General features: G+C 45.3%; 2 protein-coding genes across 10 annotated transcripts in view; one reads left to right on the top strand and one right to left on the bottom strand.

The window, feature by feature from the left end:
* Positions 1-10,016, top strand: part of LOC102443492 (uncharacterized) — a 17,024-nt gene extending 7,008 nt beyond the window's left edge. For 2 of the 5 annotated variants that reach the window (XM_006120780.5, XM_089772970.1), the window contains exons 5-7: positions 725-1,336; positions 2,750-3,664; positions 4,997-8,183. In XM_006120780.5, the coding sequence (XP_006120842.3) occupies positions 725-1,336; positions 2,750-3,664; positions 4,997-6,951 (3,482 nt within the window). In that variant the 3' untranslated portion in view covers positions 6,952-8,183. Of the gene's footprint in view, positions 1-724; positions 1,337-2,749; positions 3,665-4,996; positions 8,184-8,540 lie in introns of those variants that run through there. The other 3 variants (XM_089772972.1, XM_089772971.1, XM_089772973.1) reach the window with 3 other exon arrangements.
* The window catches only part of KCNT1 (potassium sodium-activated channel subfamily T member 1), a 234,670-nt gene continuing 227,725 nt past the window's right edge, over positions 9,193-16,137 (bottom strand). For all 5 annotated transcript variants that reach the window (XM_075905515.2, XM_075905514.2, XM_089772975.1 and 2 more), the window contains one exon: positions 9,193-16,137. In XM_075905515.2, coding sequence (XP_075761630.1) covers positions 16,017-16,137 — 121 coding nt within the window. In that variant the 3' untranslated portion in view covers positions 9,193-16,016.

The raw sequence follows: 16,137 nt of genomic DNA, 5'->3' as shown, positions 1-16,137 counted from the left end.
TGTAATGCCGACAGACACTGGTCATCTGTGGATGGACTCAAACCTGGGACCTCTGGAGATTAGTGCATGAGCCTCTACCGCATGAGCTACAAGCCAACTGGCTATTAGCAGAGGGTACATCTACACTTCCAGGAAGACCGACGCTCCAGAGGTCAATCTTCCGGTGTTTGATTTAGTGGGTCTGGTAAGGACCTGCTAAATTGAACGCTGAGGGTGCCCCTGTTAACCCCAGAACTCCTTGAATTCACCAGGATACACAACAGTTGCAGTCCAAGATACACAACTCAAATTACTTGAATTGTGTAGCTGGAGTTGACATACCTTGCATCGATCTTTCTGGGGCAGCCTCACAGCAGGAGGTCGAGGGGAGAAACGGAAAAGTTGACGAGAGTTTTTCTCCTCGACCTCCCAATATGGGGCTGCCCCAGAAAATCGAGGCAAGGTATGTTGACTTCACAAAACTGAAGTTGCATATCTTGCATCGATTTTTCTCCTCTGGTATAGACCTGGCCTGAGGCTGTAGAGCAGACTCATTGTTCTCTCTGCAAGTGGTCTTGGTGCCATTAGATGGGACAATCCACTACATTCAAACAGTGTGTAGGTTACAACTGCACCATGCCTGACAGTTGTAGATACTGCTATGACGATCCAGTGCCAAGTTCATGCTGTACACTTAAAAAATGAAGTAATGAACGTGGTCTGACTCTCATCCTGTCTCCTGCAGGAGGACTTTTCTTCAGTTTTATCGTGTGCCTGATTGCCTGCTTCGTCACCAAACACTGGAAATACAGCAGAGTCACTAATCAGGCAGAGGATGGACACGACTCTCAGAAGGACTCTGTGGAAGAGTTCCCACGGAGCGTGACCAGTGTCCCTTCCGTATCCCCACTTCCCCATAGCGGTGTGATAAAAACCAGTAGGACAAGAGGCTTTCAGAAAGAAAGCAAAGCAGATACAAAAGAAGACGCACCCGGTGACGTTTTCAACAACACGCCCCAAGCCAGCAGAGAATATGCAGCAGAAACAGGCACTCCAGTAAAGTTGCCTGGAATGGCCCTGCTGCCGGTTCCCCGTCACGCAGGTAAAAAGATCCTGACGATCTATCCAGAAGGAATGGAAATTGGAAGTCCAGACAAAGCAAACCCAGCTCTCCGCCTCGTGGGCAACCAAAGTGTGGAGACAGCAGCTGAAATCCCCAGATGTGTCAGTGCCCCCGGTTTACTTCCTAATGTGGAGCTACAGCCTTCTCCAAAGAGGGACCATGGCTTGTATTGCCCATCATTCAGCCACGAAAAAACTGTCCAGAAGAGGGAACAGTTGGAGATTGGCGAACCTGGTAAGTTTCGTTAAAGCGGAAAAATGATTACTCCGAAAAGGTGGTGGCGGGGTTGTCGGAGGGAGAGGTTGGGTGTTGGTTGCTTTACAACAGGACTAGGAGAGGTCGTGAAACAGAAAATAATAACTCCGACTTTCATTTCTGTATTTTGCCGTGGCGGCCCTGTGCTCTGCCCACTTTCAAGGGGCTTGCTGCTGAATGAGGTGGCCCGTTATAAGGGAGGCTGCTGCCACGAATCCGCAGAACCAGCACGAATTCTCAGTAGGGGCTACTGTCCAATGGGGCATCTTGATCCACTGAACATCTTCATCCCTCATCCGGAATTTGCATCGTTCCCTACTCAGTCTTAGGGTACCGAGCTGTCAGCTCCATTGGCGAGGCATTGCGACAAGAAGATGTTTCACGTTTAGAATGGTGGTCTTATTTCAAAGAACGTGACTGTAGAAATCAACGCAGGATGCTCTTGCCCGTCGCGGTGCTTGTGTTCACCACCGCAAATGGCAAAATCCGCAAATGCTGGGGGCCATGGCCCCAGCGGTGAGCTGCCCAAGACTCCCAAACTCATTGGGGGCCCAGGAGCTGCAGGAAACTCACGGTGGGGGGCCCCAGGAGCTGCAGGAAACTCACGGTGGGGGGCCCCAGGAGCTGCAGGGAACTCACGGTGGGGGGCCCCAGGAGCTGCAGGGAACTCACGGTGGGGGGCCCCAGGAGCTGCAGGGAACTCACGGTGGGGGGCCCCAGGAGCTGCAGGGAACTCACGGTGGGGGGCCCCAGGAGCTGCAGGGAACTCACGGTGGGGGGCCCCAGGAGCTGCAGGGAACTCACGGTGGGGGGCCCCAGGAGCTGCAGGGAACTCATGGTGGGGGGCCCCAGGAGCTGCAGGGAACTCACGGTGGGGGGCCCCAGGAGCTGCAGGGAACTCACGGTGGGGGGCCCCAGGAGCTGCAGGGAACTCACGGTGGGGGGCCCCAGGAGCTGCAGGGAACTCACAGCGGGGGGCCCCAGGAGCTGCAGGGAACTCACAGCAGAGACCAGAAGTGACAGTGAGTTCCTTGCAGCTTTCAACCCCTGCTATCCTCCCTATGCTGGGACACGAGTCACCTGCAAATACTCAGAACCAGGAATAGCGATTCCACCAATCACAAGGGTCTTCCTGTAATTAAAATGCTGCATGGCAGACATGTCCTTAAATCCCTATAGCAAATCCTCATGTGCTTCCTGCATTTAGTGTCTGAGCCCCGTTTCCAGCCCAAGTAGGGGCACACACTTGGGGGGGAAATGCCTTTTCGCCTGTGTGCGGGGGGGGGGGGGGTGTAGTTCTATGCTCAGGTGAGAGAAGTGAGATTGGCACGCATGGCAAAAATACGTATTTCCAATGTCGTTAACTTCAACTTGCTTCTCTCTGTTTCACAGCCTTGGTGAAATATTTTGAAACCCACTGGGAAGAGCAGGCGTTGAGTCCCTTTGCCCGCTTGGGAGGTTCTCAATGTTTCAGGACTTTGGTAAATGTAGTTTCTCCAGCAGAAAGCGCTACCCAGACACAAACCGGCAGAGAGGGAGGTCACACCGCCTCTAGCAAGAGAAGCAAATCCTGGAGCTCTTTACACTTCAGCATCTCCAGTCAGTTAGCAGAGGCTGCTGGAGAGAGAGCCTCCAAAGAAAACGGTGAGACTGGATTTGAGGCCCATTCGGTGCATTCGAGAAGAGGCCCCGACTGCGAGACTTTATGCCAACGACATTTTATAAAAGGTGAGTCCACCGCTACCACTGAAGACGGATGCACAGATCGAGGAAGGGAAGAACCAGCCTTTCAGAAAAACATCTGTCTTGAGAACTGCCGCATTGCACAGAGTGTAAGCGACCATCCGAGAGAGTCTATGAACACAGGGAATAGCAACCTCGCGCCAGAACCCGAAGCACCAGCCGACTCCCTGCTTTCAGATTTCACCAACTCTGGAGAACACGCTAGTGCCAGCAACCCAGATAATAAAGGCATCAAGCCTGCAGCAGAGGACAAATTAATTACCACCTTTTCTGAGAAAGAGGCTCTCCCGTCTCGCTCTTTCTGTGATAACGATAGATCGGGGGAAGAGAGGCCCTCCGTTAGGATACCGAGGAGCGAGACACCTGGCGAAGAATCCTCCTTAAAGAATAATAAATTATCTAGAGAGAGATTTTGGAAATCCCATACAAATTGTTGCAATGAATACCAGCCCTGCCCAGCTGCCCAGAAAGTTTTGAAGGAGCTGAAGACTGCACGTGTGAATTCAAGAGAGCAATTAGATCTGTCTCCACAGGCTCCCCCCTCCGATCTGGATCTTCTGAGAGGTAACGAGAGACTCACCATTAACCTTTTCGTTAAACTCTCCCAGAGAAGGGAAAAGCGGAGGCCCAAGCAGCAGCCCAGGAAATGACTGGAGATTAGCCACGGAGTGTAGCAAGGCTGCAGCTCCGTGCATTCTACGCGCCGCTGCTTTGAATTAAATTGACACCTAATTTCAACAGGAGTTTTTGTGTTCCACTGCTAACGAACATCCGTCTGTGGCCGGGGGAGGTGTGAGCTAATGCTAAGAAATAGTCTGAGTCCTGTGCTCATGCTTGTGGTGGCTGATAAATGAACTACATTGCATAACAAAGTCCCAGGCAGCTGTGAAAACAAGGCCATGCAGGCATTCTCTGCTTAGCATTATGCTTAAACTCACCCCGGGCAGCAGAGTGTGCTGCAGGCCAGCAGGTGCTTAGATTCTACTTGCCATATATAATAAGGGCAGCAGCAGAAAGCAATTTCAAAGTACAGTAAAACCTGTTATCTGGCACGCCCGGGGATTAGGGCGTTCCGGTTATCTGAGGGTCCCATCAACCTAGGAAAACCCAATGGACAATAATAGTAAAACTCAGGTTTTTAATATTGGTAGTTTTGTAGTGTGAGGCAGTTGGTCTAACATTTCTATTTTGAGTTAGTACTTCTTAAATAAAAAATTAAGCCAATCATGGGAAACCAATCCAGACCTGTGCGCCTGAAGATGTGACAGTATTGTGGCTGGGGGCAATGCTGGTTAACAAAGTTTTCTGGTTAACAGAGTTCTGGACAACAAAGGTTTCACTGTACGAGATTTTTTAAAAATGTTCATGCCATATAACAGCTGTTTCCTCCTTTCCCTTCTCCTTAGATCTCTTCATGATGTATAAAAAGAATTAACGTTTGTTTCAGCACTTTTAAAATGTAACTCACCACCGCCTAGGGAATTTAGAAGGATTTCACCTGTTTTTAATAAAAGGCAATATATTTTCAAATATTCGGGATTTAATTAATTTTTGGAAATAACTGCCGCATGATAATGTGCAGCCAACAGCTTTGTAAAACTTAACTATCAAGTGTGCAGACAGGAATAGCTTCTGTAGTGATCGATTGTAATCATCGCTGTATTTCAGTTTCAATTATTGTCTGCGAGACTCAGGCAGACAGAGCACTGTAACACACAACGTGAAGGGGTTTTACGTCTCCTGAAGCATCTCAGTATATCCACTACCCCAATATCCATGTGCAGTTCATTGGTGGATGGACATGAATTGGGGTCATGAATTCACACACTGTAGAAACGGTGATAAGGATTTTTTATAATGTGTCATGGTGTTTTGCATTTATACTAAATCTTACAGAACAAGATGTGACTACAACTTTCCTTGCCCGGTATGTAAACAGTGACGAGCCACTAACAACTGAACGGGAAAAGGGAAACGACAGCACTTTGCTGGACGTACACGCTTCCTTTGCTCCTGATTGGATTTGCCATCAAGAGTTGCCTGAAGAGGACAATAGCATTTCTTGTGGACTTCCTCAGACAAGAACTCTGCAGCGGGCCCAACCAACTGATATAGCTCACCAAGAAGTTGGAGCTGATTGCTGCTCTCTAAGACAGGCAACTGTTGACCCCGTCGCTGAATTTCAAGAGAGCACTGAAAAATGCACTATAACAGATCAGACCAGGATGGCGGATCTAGGAAATGCCTCCATTGGTGCTAATCCTCCAGCCAGAAGATCTGAGAATGCAGGTAGTGAGCACCTTGTCCAAGACTGGAAGTCTTTGGATGCAGAAACCGATTTGGATAAACTGGCGCAGACAAATACCATCAGTGGGCATTTGGCTGGGGGTGAAAAAGGTTGGGTCACTGCCTCTCCAACTATTTTACATCGAGAACTCTGCCTTGTAAAATCGCAACAACTCAGTGCTATAGCATCTGCCGTTACTTACCTCCCTCTCACCCCGGCTCCTGGCTCTAGCACTTCCAGTCCGAATAGTCGTAAAGGCTCTTTAATGGATGTTCACGAAGTTGGATGTAAAGGAGCAGCCGATAGGGTCTCCAACTGTTATTTGCCAAATGAGGTTATTTCGGCGCAGCAAATGCACGTTTCTCCCAGTGAAGAGAAACATGCAGGCAGACTGAGAGAGGCAAGTGCCAATGCAGAATGCTTGCTTAATGAAGACAAGGGAGCTCAGGTTAATATTGATGTTGAGAAAACAAAGACGGTTCAATCAGACTACACTGAGCACAACTCGTATGAGGTAGAGAAAGCTATTAGCTCAAACAACACAGACGACCAAAAGAATTTTAGGGAACTGTTGGGCCCGAGTGAAAGTTTGAGGGTTGACTGCGATACCTGGCATAATATAGACACCAGTCCTTGTAGAAGCAGCTTGGAAAATGCCTGTCCTATAGCAGCTAATCATTATGAATGCGATGGTGTTGCATGTAAAAAGGACACTGGCCAGGAGCATTTCGGCCAACCTGCTGCATCAAAAAGCTGCAAGTCCTCTGCAGATCCTGCTCTTGCTATTTATGAAAGTCAAGCAGAAGAAATCAGTGTTCCTGGCTACAATGGGACTGTTTCTCCATCGTGCCAGGTCTCTAGTAGTGCAGGAATTCAGCAAGTAGCTTGTAATAAGGCCTCGTTTCAGTTCCAGAATATATTGGTAAACCTAAAACCAGAGACCGAAGCAGATATGAAACGTTCCGACTCTAAAAACCACATGTTAGTGGCTGTTAACACAGACACTGAACTTTGTGAGGCAGGAGACAACTCCTTTGCCAGTCCATATTTAGGAAGCAGACAGCCCCGGGAGACTGGACTGCATTCTAAGATAATTTGTCTGCCGGAGCAGTCAGACAGGTCTTTTCTGCAACAAGAATCTGCACTTTCCAACCCATGGAAGAATGACCTACAGCAAAACTGGAATGAAAGTCCATCAGTAAAACAACCCAAGAATACGTATCATTCCGTTTTCAGACTACCTACTGATGGCTTATCTCTTGGGAAACTTCGCCAGAATTTAGACTGCACCCTGGATCTTCCGGAGCTGAACAAGAGGTCCTCCCCCACCACTCCAGTGACACCAACTCCATGTTCATTGGGACAAGACCCTCAACTGAGGGATAAAGCCACATATTTAAATTGCCTTTATAATCCAAAGACGCCGAGGAAACAAACAAATGAACTAAGTGTACTTTCCAATCTCCGCTATTGTAAAATTTCAGCAAACGTATCGCTTAGTGTGGAAGAGGAGGAAAGGAGGTCCAAATGGCAGAAAAAAGAGAATGACCCAACCAGTAAATGAGTGACCATCAATATAAACCTCTTGCTAAAAATATATATTACTGTGATGTAAGTATACTATGAATTTATGATGTTCTACTATTAGACATTGGTAGAATTTCACACAGCTAAAATATAATGAAGTTGTAAAATGGATGGGTTTGTGTAGATAAATGAAGGCAGCTAAGAATGACTCAACAAATACCATTCCTATGCTGTAGAGATGCATGTATGGTTTTCTGTTAATGACCTTGTACGTATCATTATGTGTTGAGTCTGTTGTCTTTGATTTAGTTTCAAGATATAATTTTTGATCTTGAACTAATACAAAGTGCTAAAAATCCCATGATAAACCTCAGTAGCATGCAAGTTCATGGATGTTTTGGAATTAACAAAGGTTGCCTGTTTCAAAGAAGGAAAGGGTAATGGTTAAAGATATTTAAAAATTAAGAAAAATGCATCCTTTTTGGAAGCCTGTAATTGTAAATGATTTTACCTAGTTTTTTCCCTTGCTTCTTTTGTGGTTAGGCAATGTTTTGGATGTTCTTGAAGGACGGCTTGTGTGCTTTCTTTGTGAGACAAAAAGAGACTTTGCATATTGTATGTGGAAGGTGGCGGAAATAGGTCAAACAGGGTTGGATCATCTAACATTGATAGCTCATAGAAGCATCACTTCATCAAATAACCATGGTAAAATCTTTTTACAGCAAAAGATATTATCCTTGAAATGCTAATTTTAAGGTTTTTAATATTGTTGGTGTTAGATTGACTTGGGCTAAAATTGGCAAACATTTGGATCCACAATATTCCTAAAGAACAGCTCCAACTTAAGGTGAGGAGCTTTGAAAAGATCCCAATATTTTTTTAAAACAGCACAAAATGCTTTTCACAATTTTAGAACACTGAAAAATGGACTTGATAGCCTATCCAAATGTTGGGATTTTAGAAGGAGATTTCCAATTGATTTCAAAATTTCAGCTCACTTCCCTTGTCCAACCCCTTCAAAAACGTTTGCAAAAGTGTATATTAATGCTGCATGCAGCTATTTTATTGTAACTTTATTTTTTACATACCGGTGTGAAATATTTTCATATATATTTGTACCAAAAACAAACAAAAAACCCCAACCCACCTCTAACTGGCTGTCCACAGTGTATTTCAGAACATTGCACAAAAGAGAGTCCCATATGTGGGAAAAACCTGGAATTGTAATGTTTAATTGCTAATAAAAAAGCATGCACTTGCTGACCTGGAGAGCTGTGAAGATGACAGATTTTCCATAAATATTTTACGCATGTCGTGTGCAAGGGATTTTTATTAGGACGTGCATGTGCACTGTAACAATTCTTGGCTATTCAAATTTCCCTTTAAATTTTGATCTAGAAATTTGGCCTATAATAGTGATATAAACAGTAAATGGATATAGAACATGCAAGACATTAATTTCTCAGAGAATCTCACTTATTTCTGCATTTCCTCCAGACTCGCTGGTTATGGTTATTACACACAAATCGTAGATATACTCTTCAGAAAGTGTGTGGTGGTGGTGGTTTGCTAGAGACTAGCCAAGCTAGTTCAATCTACTTCAGAGACTCTTTCCTTCCATTTCAGAAACTTTTGGACAACTGATGGACAACCAAAAATGCATAAAACTCATATCCTGCAGTGTCGGTGTGTCGGGCGCTATTTTAGATAGGTGTGGTTAGCACTGCAATTATACTATCTCCTGAAGGGTCTGTCTACTGACGTTCATTGCATGTAACACATTGAGACTTCTCATCTGTACCATCTGACTCTTTTCTGATGACTTTTCTGAAATATCAACTAGCCTTGCTCTACTCATGCAATTGTTCCTTATGACTCCTGGTATGTTTCTTAGACCTGAGCTAGTGAAGAAAATAAAATGAACAAGCTATCCTTGGAAGCCAGTTGTACTGTCCTAAAGACCGACAATAGGGGTGTGTCTAGACTACAGGGTTTTGACGACAAAACTATACCTGCGTCCACACTACCACTGAGTTCTGTCGACATAACGCCGACAGAACTCAGCAGTTTTGTCGACGCTGGTAAACCTCATTTTACGAGGCATAACGCCTTCTGTCGACAGAGTTTCTGTCGACAGAAGGTGTTATTGCATGTAAACTGTCCTTTGCGTCTACATTACCATGTCGACAAAGCAGCTTGCTTTGTCGACAGAACTGAATGTAGTGTAGACGCTCTTTGTCGACAGAAGCTTTGTCGACAGTATCTGTTGACAAAACTTCTGTCGACAAAACTCTGTAGTCTAGACGTACCCTAGGACAGTCTTCATTATTGAGCAGTGGCTCCCAACCTTTTCTGGCATATGGACGGACCCCTTTACAATCTAATAAAATTTTATGGGACAACCCCTCCCCCCCCTCAACAATATCGCTGTTTTCAAACATTCCATTACTTGGTAATCATTTGAAATGTAGAATAGCTCTTATCTAAAAACAAAGATAGTAGTATTGAGAGATAATCTCCTGTACTTTACTTAATAAGAATGATAGTGCTATAGAGCCGATGAGAGTTTATACTTTAAATTTTACAGTACTGCTGTACCAGTGTTCTAGAGTATACATTATGTGTAAGAAAATTCATAACTGCTTTCTAAATACATAAGGTTACTTAATTCCTCGTTAATTATGTGGGCACCTTGCCCTATTGTATGGTATTTTTAAAGAGATAGCCTTTATATAAAATTGTGCCTATGGCTACCAACCACAGTGGTCAATTTTGAACTTACTGGCCGTTAGAAAAGCTTTTTTTCTTCCCTGAATACACTGCTTAGTTTTGTCTTCCAAATAAGAATGAAAATGAACATTTGAAGCAATTCTTTGTAGCTGTGTTGTTTCATGCCTCAAACAGTGGGCGTGTCAGTTTTATATTTATTATATACCATAGACTCTATCGCTGTTTTTTGAGCATTAAAGCCACATGGGAAGGTGGGACTTTGTCCATGATCCCCTTCTAAAACAGCCCTTTTACAAGTGACCACATAATTTTCCCTTTGATGCCTTAATGTTTTCAGCAGCATTACAAAAATAAAATATGTTGAGTTTTACATTCGTCTTGTAATCAATTCTAAAGATATAGAAAATTAAACATTTGATCTTAGAATCTCATCAGCTGTTCCTCAATATCTCTACAAGAGATTTTTTTTAAAGATCTCATTACAATTTTTACCATACATTTACACCATAGAAATTTGTAAGATTTTAATTTGCAAAAACATCATTCTTTTTTAAAATACATTTTATATATTAAACAAAAAGAAGCATTGTCAAGTACCACAGAACACTGTTAAAGTTTTTGGCATTATAATAAATCATGCATATTCTGTGTGTGTTGGTTTGCGTTTTTTTCTTACCATTATTATTTAGTATAGTATAATTTTTGCCAGTCTAACTTACTGTTTCCATACACAGCAGGGCCGGCCTTAACACTTTGTCTTTTAGCACCCTTAAAATGTGATCTTTGATTTGGACGTGATCACACCAAGTACAGTACATCTTTTTTCAGTGTGCGTCATGAGTTCCTGTGCAATTAATTGATCATTCTGAAAACTTACAGTATAGTACACCCTTACTTTATGACAGCAGTACATAACCAGTAGTACTAAGTATCTGATTTGTAATGGCTATTTGGCACTTCCAACTAGATCTAGCGTTAAAAACATGCATGCCTGCAGGAAGTGCATTTTGTTGCACGGTCCTCATAAACTGTATATTCTCTGTAACTGTAGAATAATTTCCTGTTTACACACCACGTCAGGCTAGGGAGCCTGTCCAATGAAAAAGTGAGTTCATCTTGTGTGTACAATAATAACCAGAACACATGCAGGTAACAAGCCTCAGCTTGGAAGGATTTGATTTTTATCGGTAAATGTCAGTAAACATCAGTTGCACAGACGAAAAAATATTTCCATCGGTGGTAACAGAAATATGCAGGTAGGCAAAATACGAAGTCTTGCTTGAGAACTGACTAGAGTTTGACAAAAGCAGGTTTGCTTTACATGGAGTGATGTGACATTTATAACTTGCATTGTGACAGCAGGAAAGATTTAACTTTTTAAACCTGAATGTCTATTGTTACATCATTGCCTGCTTCCCAGTTTCCTGCAGCTGAACATTTAAATCGATAAAAATGTAAACAGGGCTTGAAAACAAACATTTTCTATCAAAATTATTTAAAAACAATTCTGCCAAGCCTACAAAGACATACAGTCAAGAGTGTATTGATGTAATGCTACTTTTACAAATAGCTATTTCTGTGTCTAATTATGGCTTTGTTTCACTATAACCTGAGTGAAAAACAGGGACTGGAAACCTTCCAGAAGTTTGTAATTTAGACTTGGTTAAATATAGTCACAATTTTAAAGGATTACCAAAACTGAGTCTGCAAAATGACTTGTACATCTCAGGAGAGAAGGTGTGTGTGTGTGTGTGTGTGTGTGAGACTTCTTGCAGGATATCTGAGAGGAAGTAACATCATCCTTTCTCATGATGCATAAGAAAATAAATGAGAAGAAGAAAAAGCCTTTTTTTATCCAAACATTTCAAAACTTCAAAAATGGTTCTGTTTGAGGCAGGGTTAAAGTTCAGGGGAAAACTTAATGCTGTTTCCTTTACCTGCTTTAGATCCTACATTATCTTCCTGCCAATGCTGAAAATTACCTCTCTTCACCACTGTGTGGCTGAAGCAATTGAAAAAGAACCAGAGCATATCTCTGGCCATATGTATCCAAATACTTCATGAACAAAACCACCAGAATTGCCCAACTCTGGCCCAACGTATTATTGGTAGGTTTGGTTTTCTCCAAAGACACACAACGTTGTACTGAGAGAACACCAACCAGAAGACAGTTCATTATTTCATTCACTATGTTTGGGCAACACAATTGCTGTGCTATTTCCATTTATAAGTCTGTGCCATTCCAATGTTGATATGACCACTTAATTGAATCTAGGACTTGAACAAGTCTCAAAAAAGAGCGAGAGAGATTCATGGTGGTTAGATACATCAATGGCTATTAGCTATGATGGGTAGGATCGGTGTCCCTGGCCTCTGTTTGTGTGGCAAGAAGTGACAGGGGAGGGATCACATGGGGTATGTCTACACTACCCTCCTAGTTTGAACTAGGAGGGTAATGTAGGCATACCGCACTTGCAAATGAAGCCCGGGATTTGAATTTCCCGGGCTTCATTTGCATAAGCAGGGAGCCGCCATTTTTAAAACCCCGCTGGTTCGAACCCCGTGCAGCGCGGCTACACGGGGCTTGAACTAGGTAGTTCGGACTAGGCTTCAAATCCCGGGTTTCATTTGCAAGGGCGGTATGCCTACATTACCCTCCTAGTTCGAACTAGGAGGGTAGTGTAGACATACCCATGAGGATTACCAGTTGTGTTCCCTCCCTCTGGGGTATCTGGCATTTGTCACTGCTGGCAGACAGGACACTGAGCTAGATGGACCTTGGTCTAATAATGAGGAAACAAATATCAAAAGCTGGTTTGATTGGCAGCCCCAACTCACAGTACCTAGTCCAAGGTTTAAAAACTTCCTGCATGGTACCTCTTGATCTATCTGTTTCTCTCCTCTTATTTTAAGCATCAACAATCTTTAAGTCTTGGCTTGACAAAGCCCTGGCTGGGTTGATTTAATTGGGATTGGTCCTGCCTTGGGCAGGGGGCTGGACTTGATGGCCATGTAAGGTCTCTTCCGGTTTTATTGTTCTATGACTGTGAAAGGGGGAAGATTTCCTTTTCCGGAGGAAGGGCTTAACGCACGCAAGTAAGTGCAGGGAATACACCCCACGCCTGGAGTGAGGGAAGCAATGGTTCTGTCTAGCACAAGTCAGTTTAACCACAAGACCACAGAGATGGGTAAAATGTTACAGCAAATGCGCAACTCTGCAAGTGTTCCTTCCCACCAGGACGCTATAGGGGGCGGTGCAGTATGCAAATTGGAATTGAAGGCGATGTTATGTACAGCAGCCCATGCTTTTCCCTTCATAGCTGCTTAAGTTTACAAGCTTTGGAGCCATTGTTGCCCTGCAAAACTGAGCTCTGTGGCAGGCGGGCCTGAAAAAGCCCGTTGACCTTGTTCTAGGATGCATCAATAAGCGAGAGAGAGAATTGGCACGATGATATTTTCCCCCATGATACTAAATTTCAGGATTGTCTTTTCATAATGTGCATGTGTCAATCACCACTTGAGAATGACCTTAAAAGCTGAGTGACTCTACCACAGACGCCTAGGTCCCATTGGAATACCTGTATAAAATGGTTTACAGACAATGCTACGAAACTGTCAGCATTAAGCAGGGAAAGCGCAGAGCTGGAGGAATTCTCATCTCTAAGGGGGAGAGATTTTTATACTGATTGCCACATGATTGCAAATGTCTGATATTAGGATTTTTCAGTAACGTGAATCCTGGGTTGCCACCTTCCTGATGATTTTGGACTTTGGCCCAGATTTTGGACTTTTGCCCAACTAGCTAAGCACTACGTTCTCGTTTTATTGGCTGCTTAGAACTGCAATTTTAAACAACACGTTTAGCAAACAACTTTTATTGGAGAAGTGTGTGGAGCGGGGGAGGTTCAGAATGAATGGCAGGTGTCTGTGAAAAGAAACAAAGCTGCTGCGTTCATCGTTCAAGGCCTGGTCAACCAATCAGAGATGTCCAGTAGAACTTCATGACAGTGGTGTTGTGCGTTACAGGATTTTCACAAAAATCGCTTCTGTTTATATACTTTAAAATTTTGTCTGTTACAAGTCAACTTTGTTAGTCACTTGGCATTCAGATAAACCATTTACATGGCAACAGGTTTAAAGTTTGCAAAAAATAGGTGAAAAATACATTGTTTTTCTGCTCTCAAAAGTTCTCTACCATTTATGGCGTCAATGTAACCGTTACATTAGCTCTTACCCAGCTTGGACTATGCTGACTAGAATTTCAAGGTTATTCTGCACATTCACATCTTTGCTGTAGTTTTACCCAATTATAAAACTCTATATAAGAATTTTGTCCCTAAGGCTCGTAACAAAGATATTCAAATTTTTGGTGCCTCAAACCTTTAGGTAGTTTGAATAAAGTCTAGTACTGCCCAAGGTTGAACAGGCAGTTAGAAAGGGTATGTCTACATTGCATTCCTCTTCCAAGAGAGGAATGCAAATGGAGAGACCGGAAATTGCAAATGAAGTGCAGATTTGAATTTCCCATGCTTCATTTGCATAATTGCAGATTGCTGCTTTTCTGGGATAGCGTCTTTTGAAACCACAAACGCGGTCCCCGCGGGGTTAAACTCTTCGAAATAACCCTTAAACCTCAGGGAGGTGACAGTGATCTGCCGTTTGTTTCTGAGCCAGCTGCCTCATGCCCCCGGGCCAGCCTACGCTGTGTGCACGCCAGCAGCAGCGGCTGCTCTTTGTACACCTCGTTTCTCCCTGTTGCTGCTACCTGGCCAGTGTGGCTGCAGAGAGCAAGTAGCAGCGGGTGTTTTTACACACCACATCCCCTAGCCCTGGCAGTGAGAGGGGTGAGAGAGTGAGGTGCCTAACCCCCCCCTAGCTGCTAGGAGCTGTTGCTACAGAGGGCCATGGCCCGTACTGGGAACGGTTTAGCAAAGCCAGGCAACGGGCAGGCCCTGTGCCAGACTTCACCCGGGGAGAAACGGGACGGAGCAATCCCAAGGCAGCAATAAAAGAAGGGGGGGAAGAGAGGATGTTGCTCTCCAGCAGCATCTTGCGTGTGAGCTGGGGAGGGAACACTTACCTTCCCCATGTTGGGCTAGTGCCTAGAGACAGCCACTTAGTTTCCACCATGAAAGTCCCTCCTTGCCTGAGGCACCAGCTACACAGGAGTTTAGGGACCTGGCGGGAGAGGGGGGTTATGGGGGTTTTAGCCCGCTCTGGCCATTTGGGACCAAGAACTTAAACCTTTGCAGCTCCTTCCTCACCTTCGTTCCGTTGGGCCGTGCTGAGCTCCTCGAGCTAGTTCCCCGCCCGCCCCACTTAGCCTAGCCTAGGTGTGAATTCAGCACCCTTTGCAAAAATGCAGGCTGGGCGCCTCCGCTACCTTTGGCTCAGCTGGGACTGGTGCCAGTTTCCGGGGCCTGCCCGAGCTGGGATTGAATGATGGGGGGGGGGGGGGGAGAGAAGCTGCGGCTGGGGTGGAGGAACAGGCGCACAGCAGCATTTAGCCAGTTGAACCAGGTTCCCGCGGCGCTATGAACGCAGCCAAGCGGTATGGGGAGGACGGCCTCACGGTCAGGCATCGCGGGGGGAGTTTCTGAGCGAGGCTGGCTTGGGCCCCACCTTTTGACACCGTGATACAGTGCCCAGCTCAATGGGGGCGCCTGTGGCAGGAAGGGGGTTTTCTTGGACCCCCCCCCAGCAGCTTGTTGGAGCTTCCAGGGGCCCAAGGTGCTATCGAACTGCCCCTGGAGCCAGATCATCACGTCATCTCCTTCCCCACATGCCAACGCCTGCTGAAGAATGTGTGGGAGAAGGTAGGGGGGGAGGGAAGAGACGGGGGGGGGGGGGTTACGTGATCATTTTCGCTCTTGCCCTGACATGTCCCTGTTCCCCTGGACACACAGGGCCCGGGGGGTGGTTTTCAGCTCGCGCCTTCTCATCCCTTGAGTTTCCGCTGGCGTCTCCATTCCCGTCCGACACATCGGCCCGACCTACTCACCACCGGGTCACTAGTGGCGGGACCGAGTTTTAAAAAAAGTTTAAAAACGACAACGTGTGTGAAGCCGCCAGCGGGGCCAGCTGTCCTGGTAATGCCGAGACGCGACGCGCGTCCCTTCAAGGCATCGCTAAGCCGCTTGAATCCGGGGTGAGTGTGTGTGTGACATTTTCTTAGTGCAACGTGGAGTCCTCTGCCAAGGCAGCGGCACCCACGGACAATGTGAGGCCGCGGGCGTTCTTGGGAGTATTCCACTTGGAATCCATGTTGTGTCCCCAAATAACCAGCCCCCTTGGGGAAAGGGGTCAGTACGTTCTCTTGCACCTCCATGCGGCAGCACTCAGAGAAGCCGACCTGGTCAGCAGCACGGGCCTTCAGAGCTGGGTTTCATCTCTCGTCTCAGGGTTGCACGGGTCCAGCTTGTGGCTGCAGCTGCTTTTTCGACTGTGGGCGTCATTGGCGACGTGTGCGAGGGGGTCTGAGCGTATTAAATAC

This window comes from Pelodiscus sinensis, chromosome 23 (genome assembly GCF_052426305.1).
Source record: "Pelodiscus sinensis isolate ZL-2025 chromosome 23, ASM5242630v1, whole genome shotgun sequence".
NCBI classification, from domain to species: domain Eukaryota; kingdom Metazoa; phylum Chordata; order Testudines; family Trionychidae; genus Pelodiscus; species Pelodiscus sinensis.
This window is presented reverse-complemented; position numbering and strand designations above follow the sequence as displayed.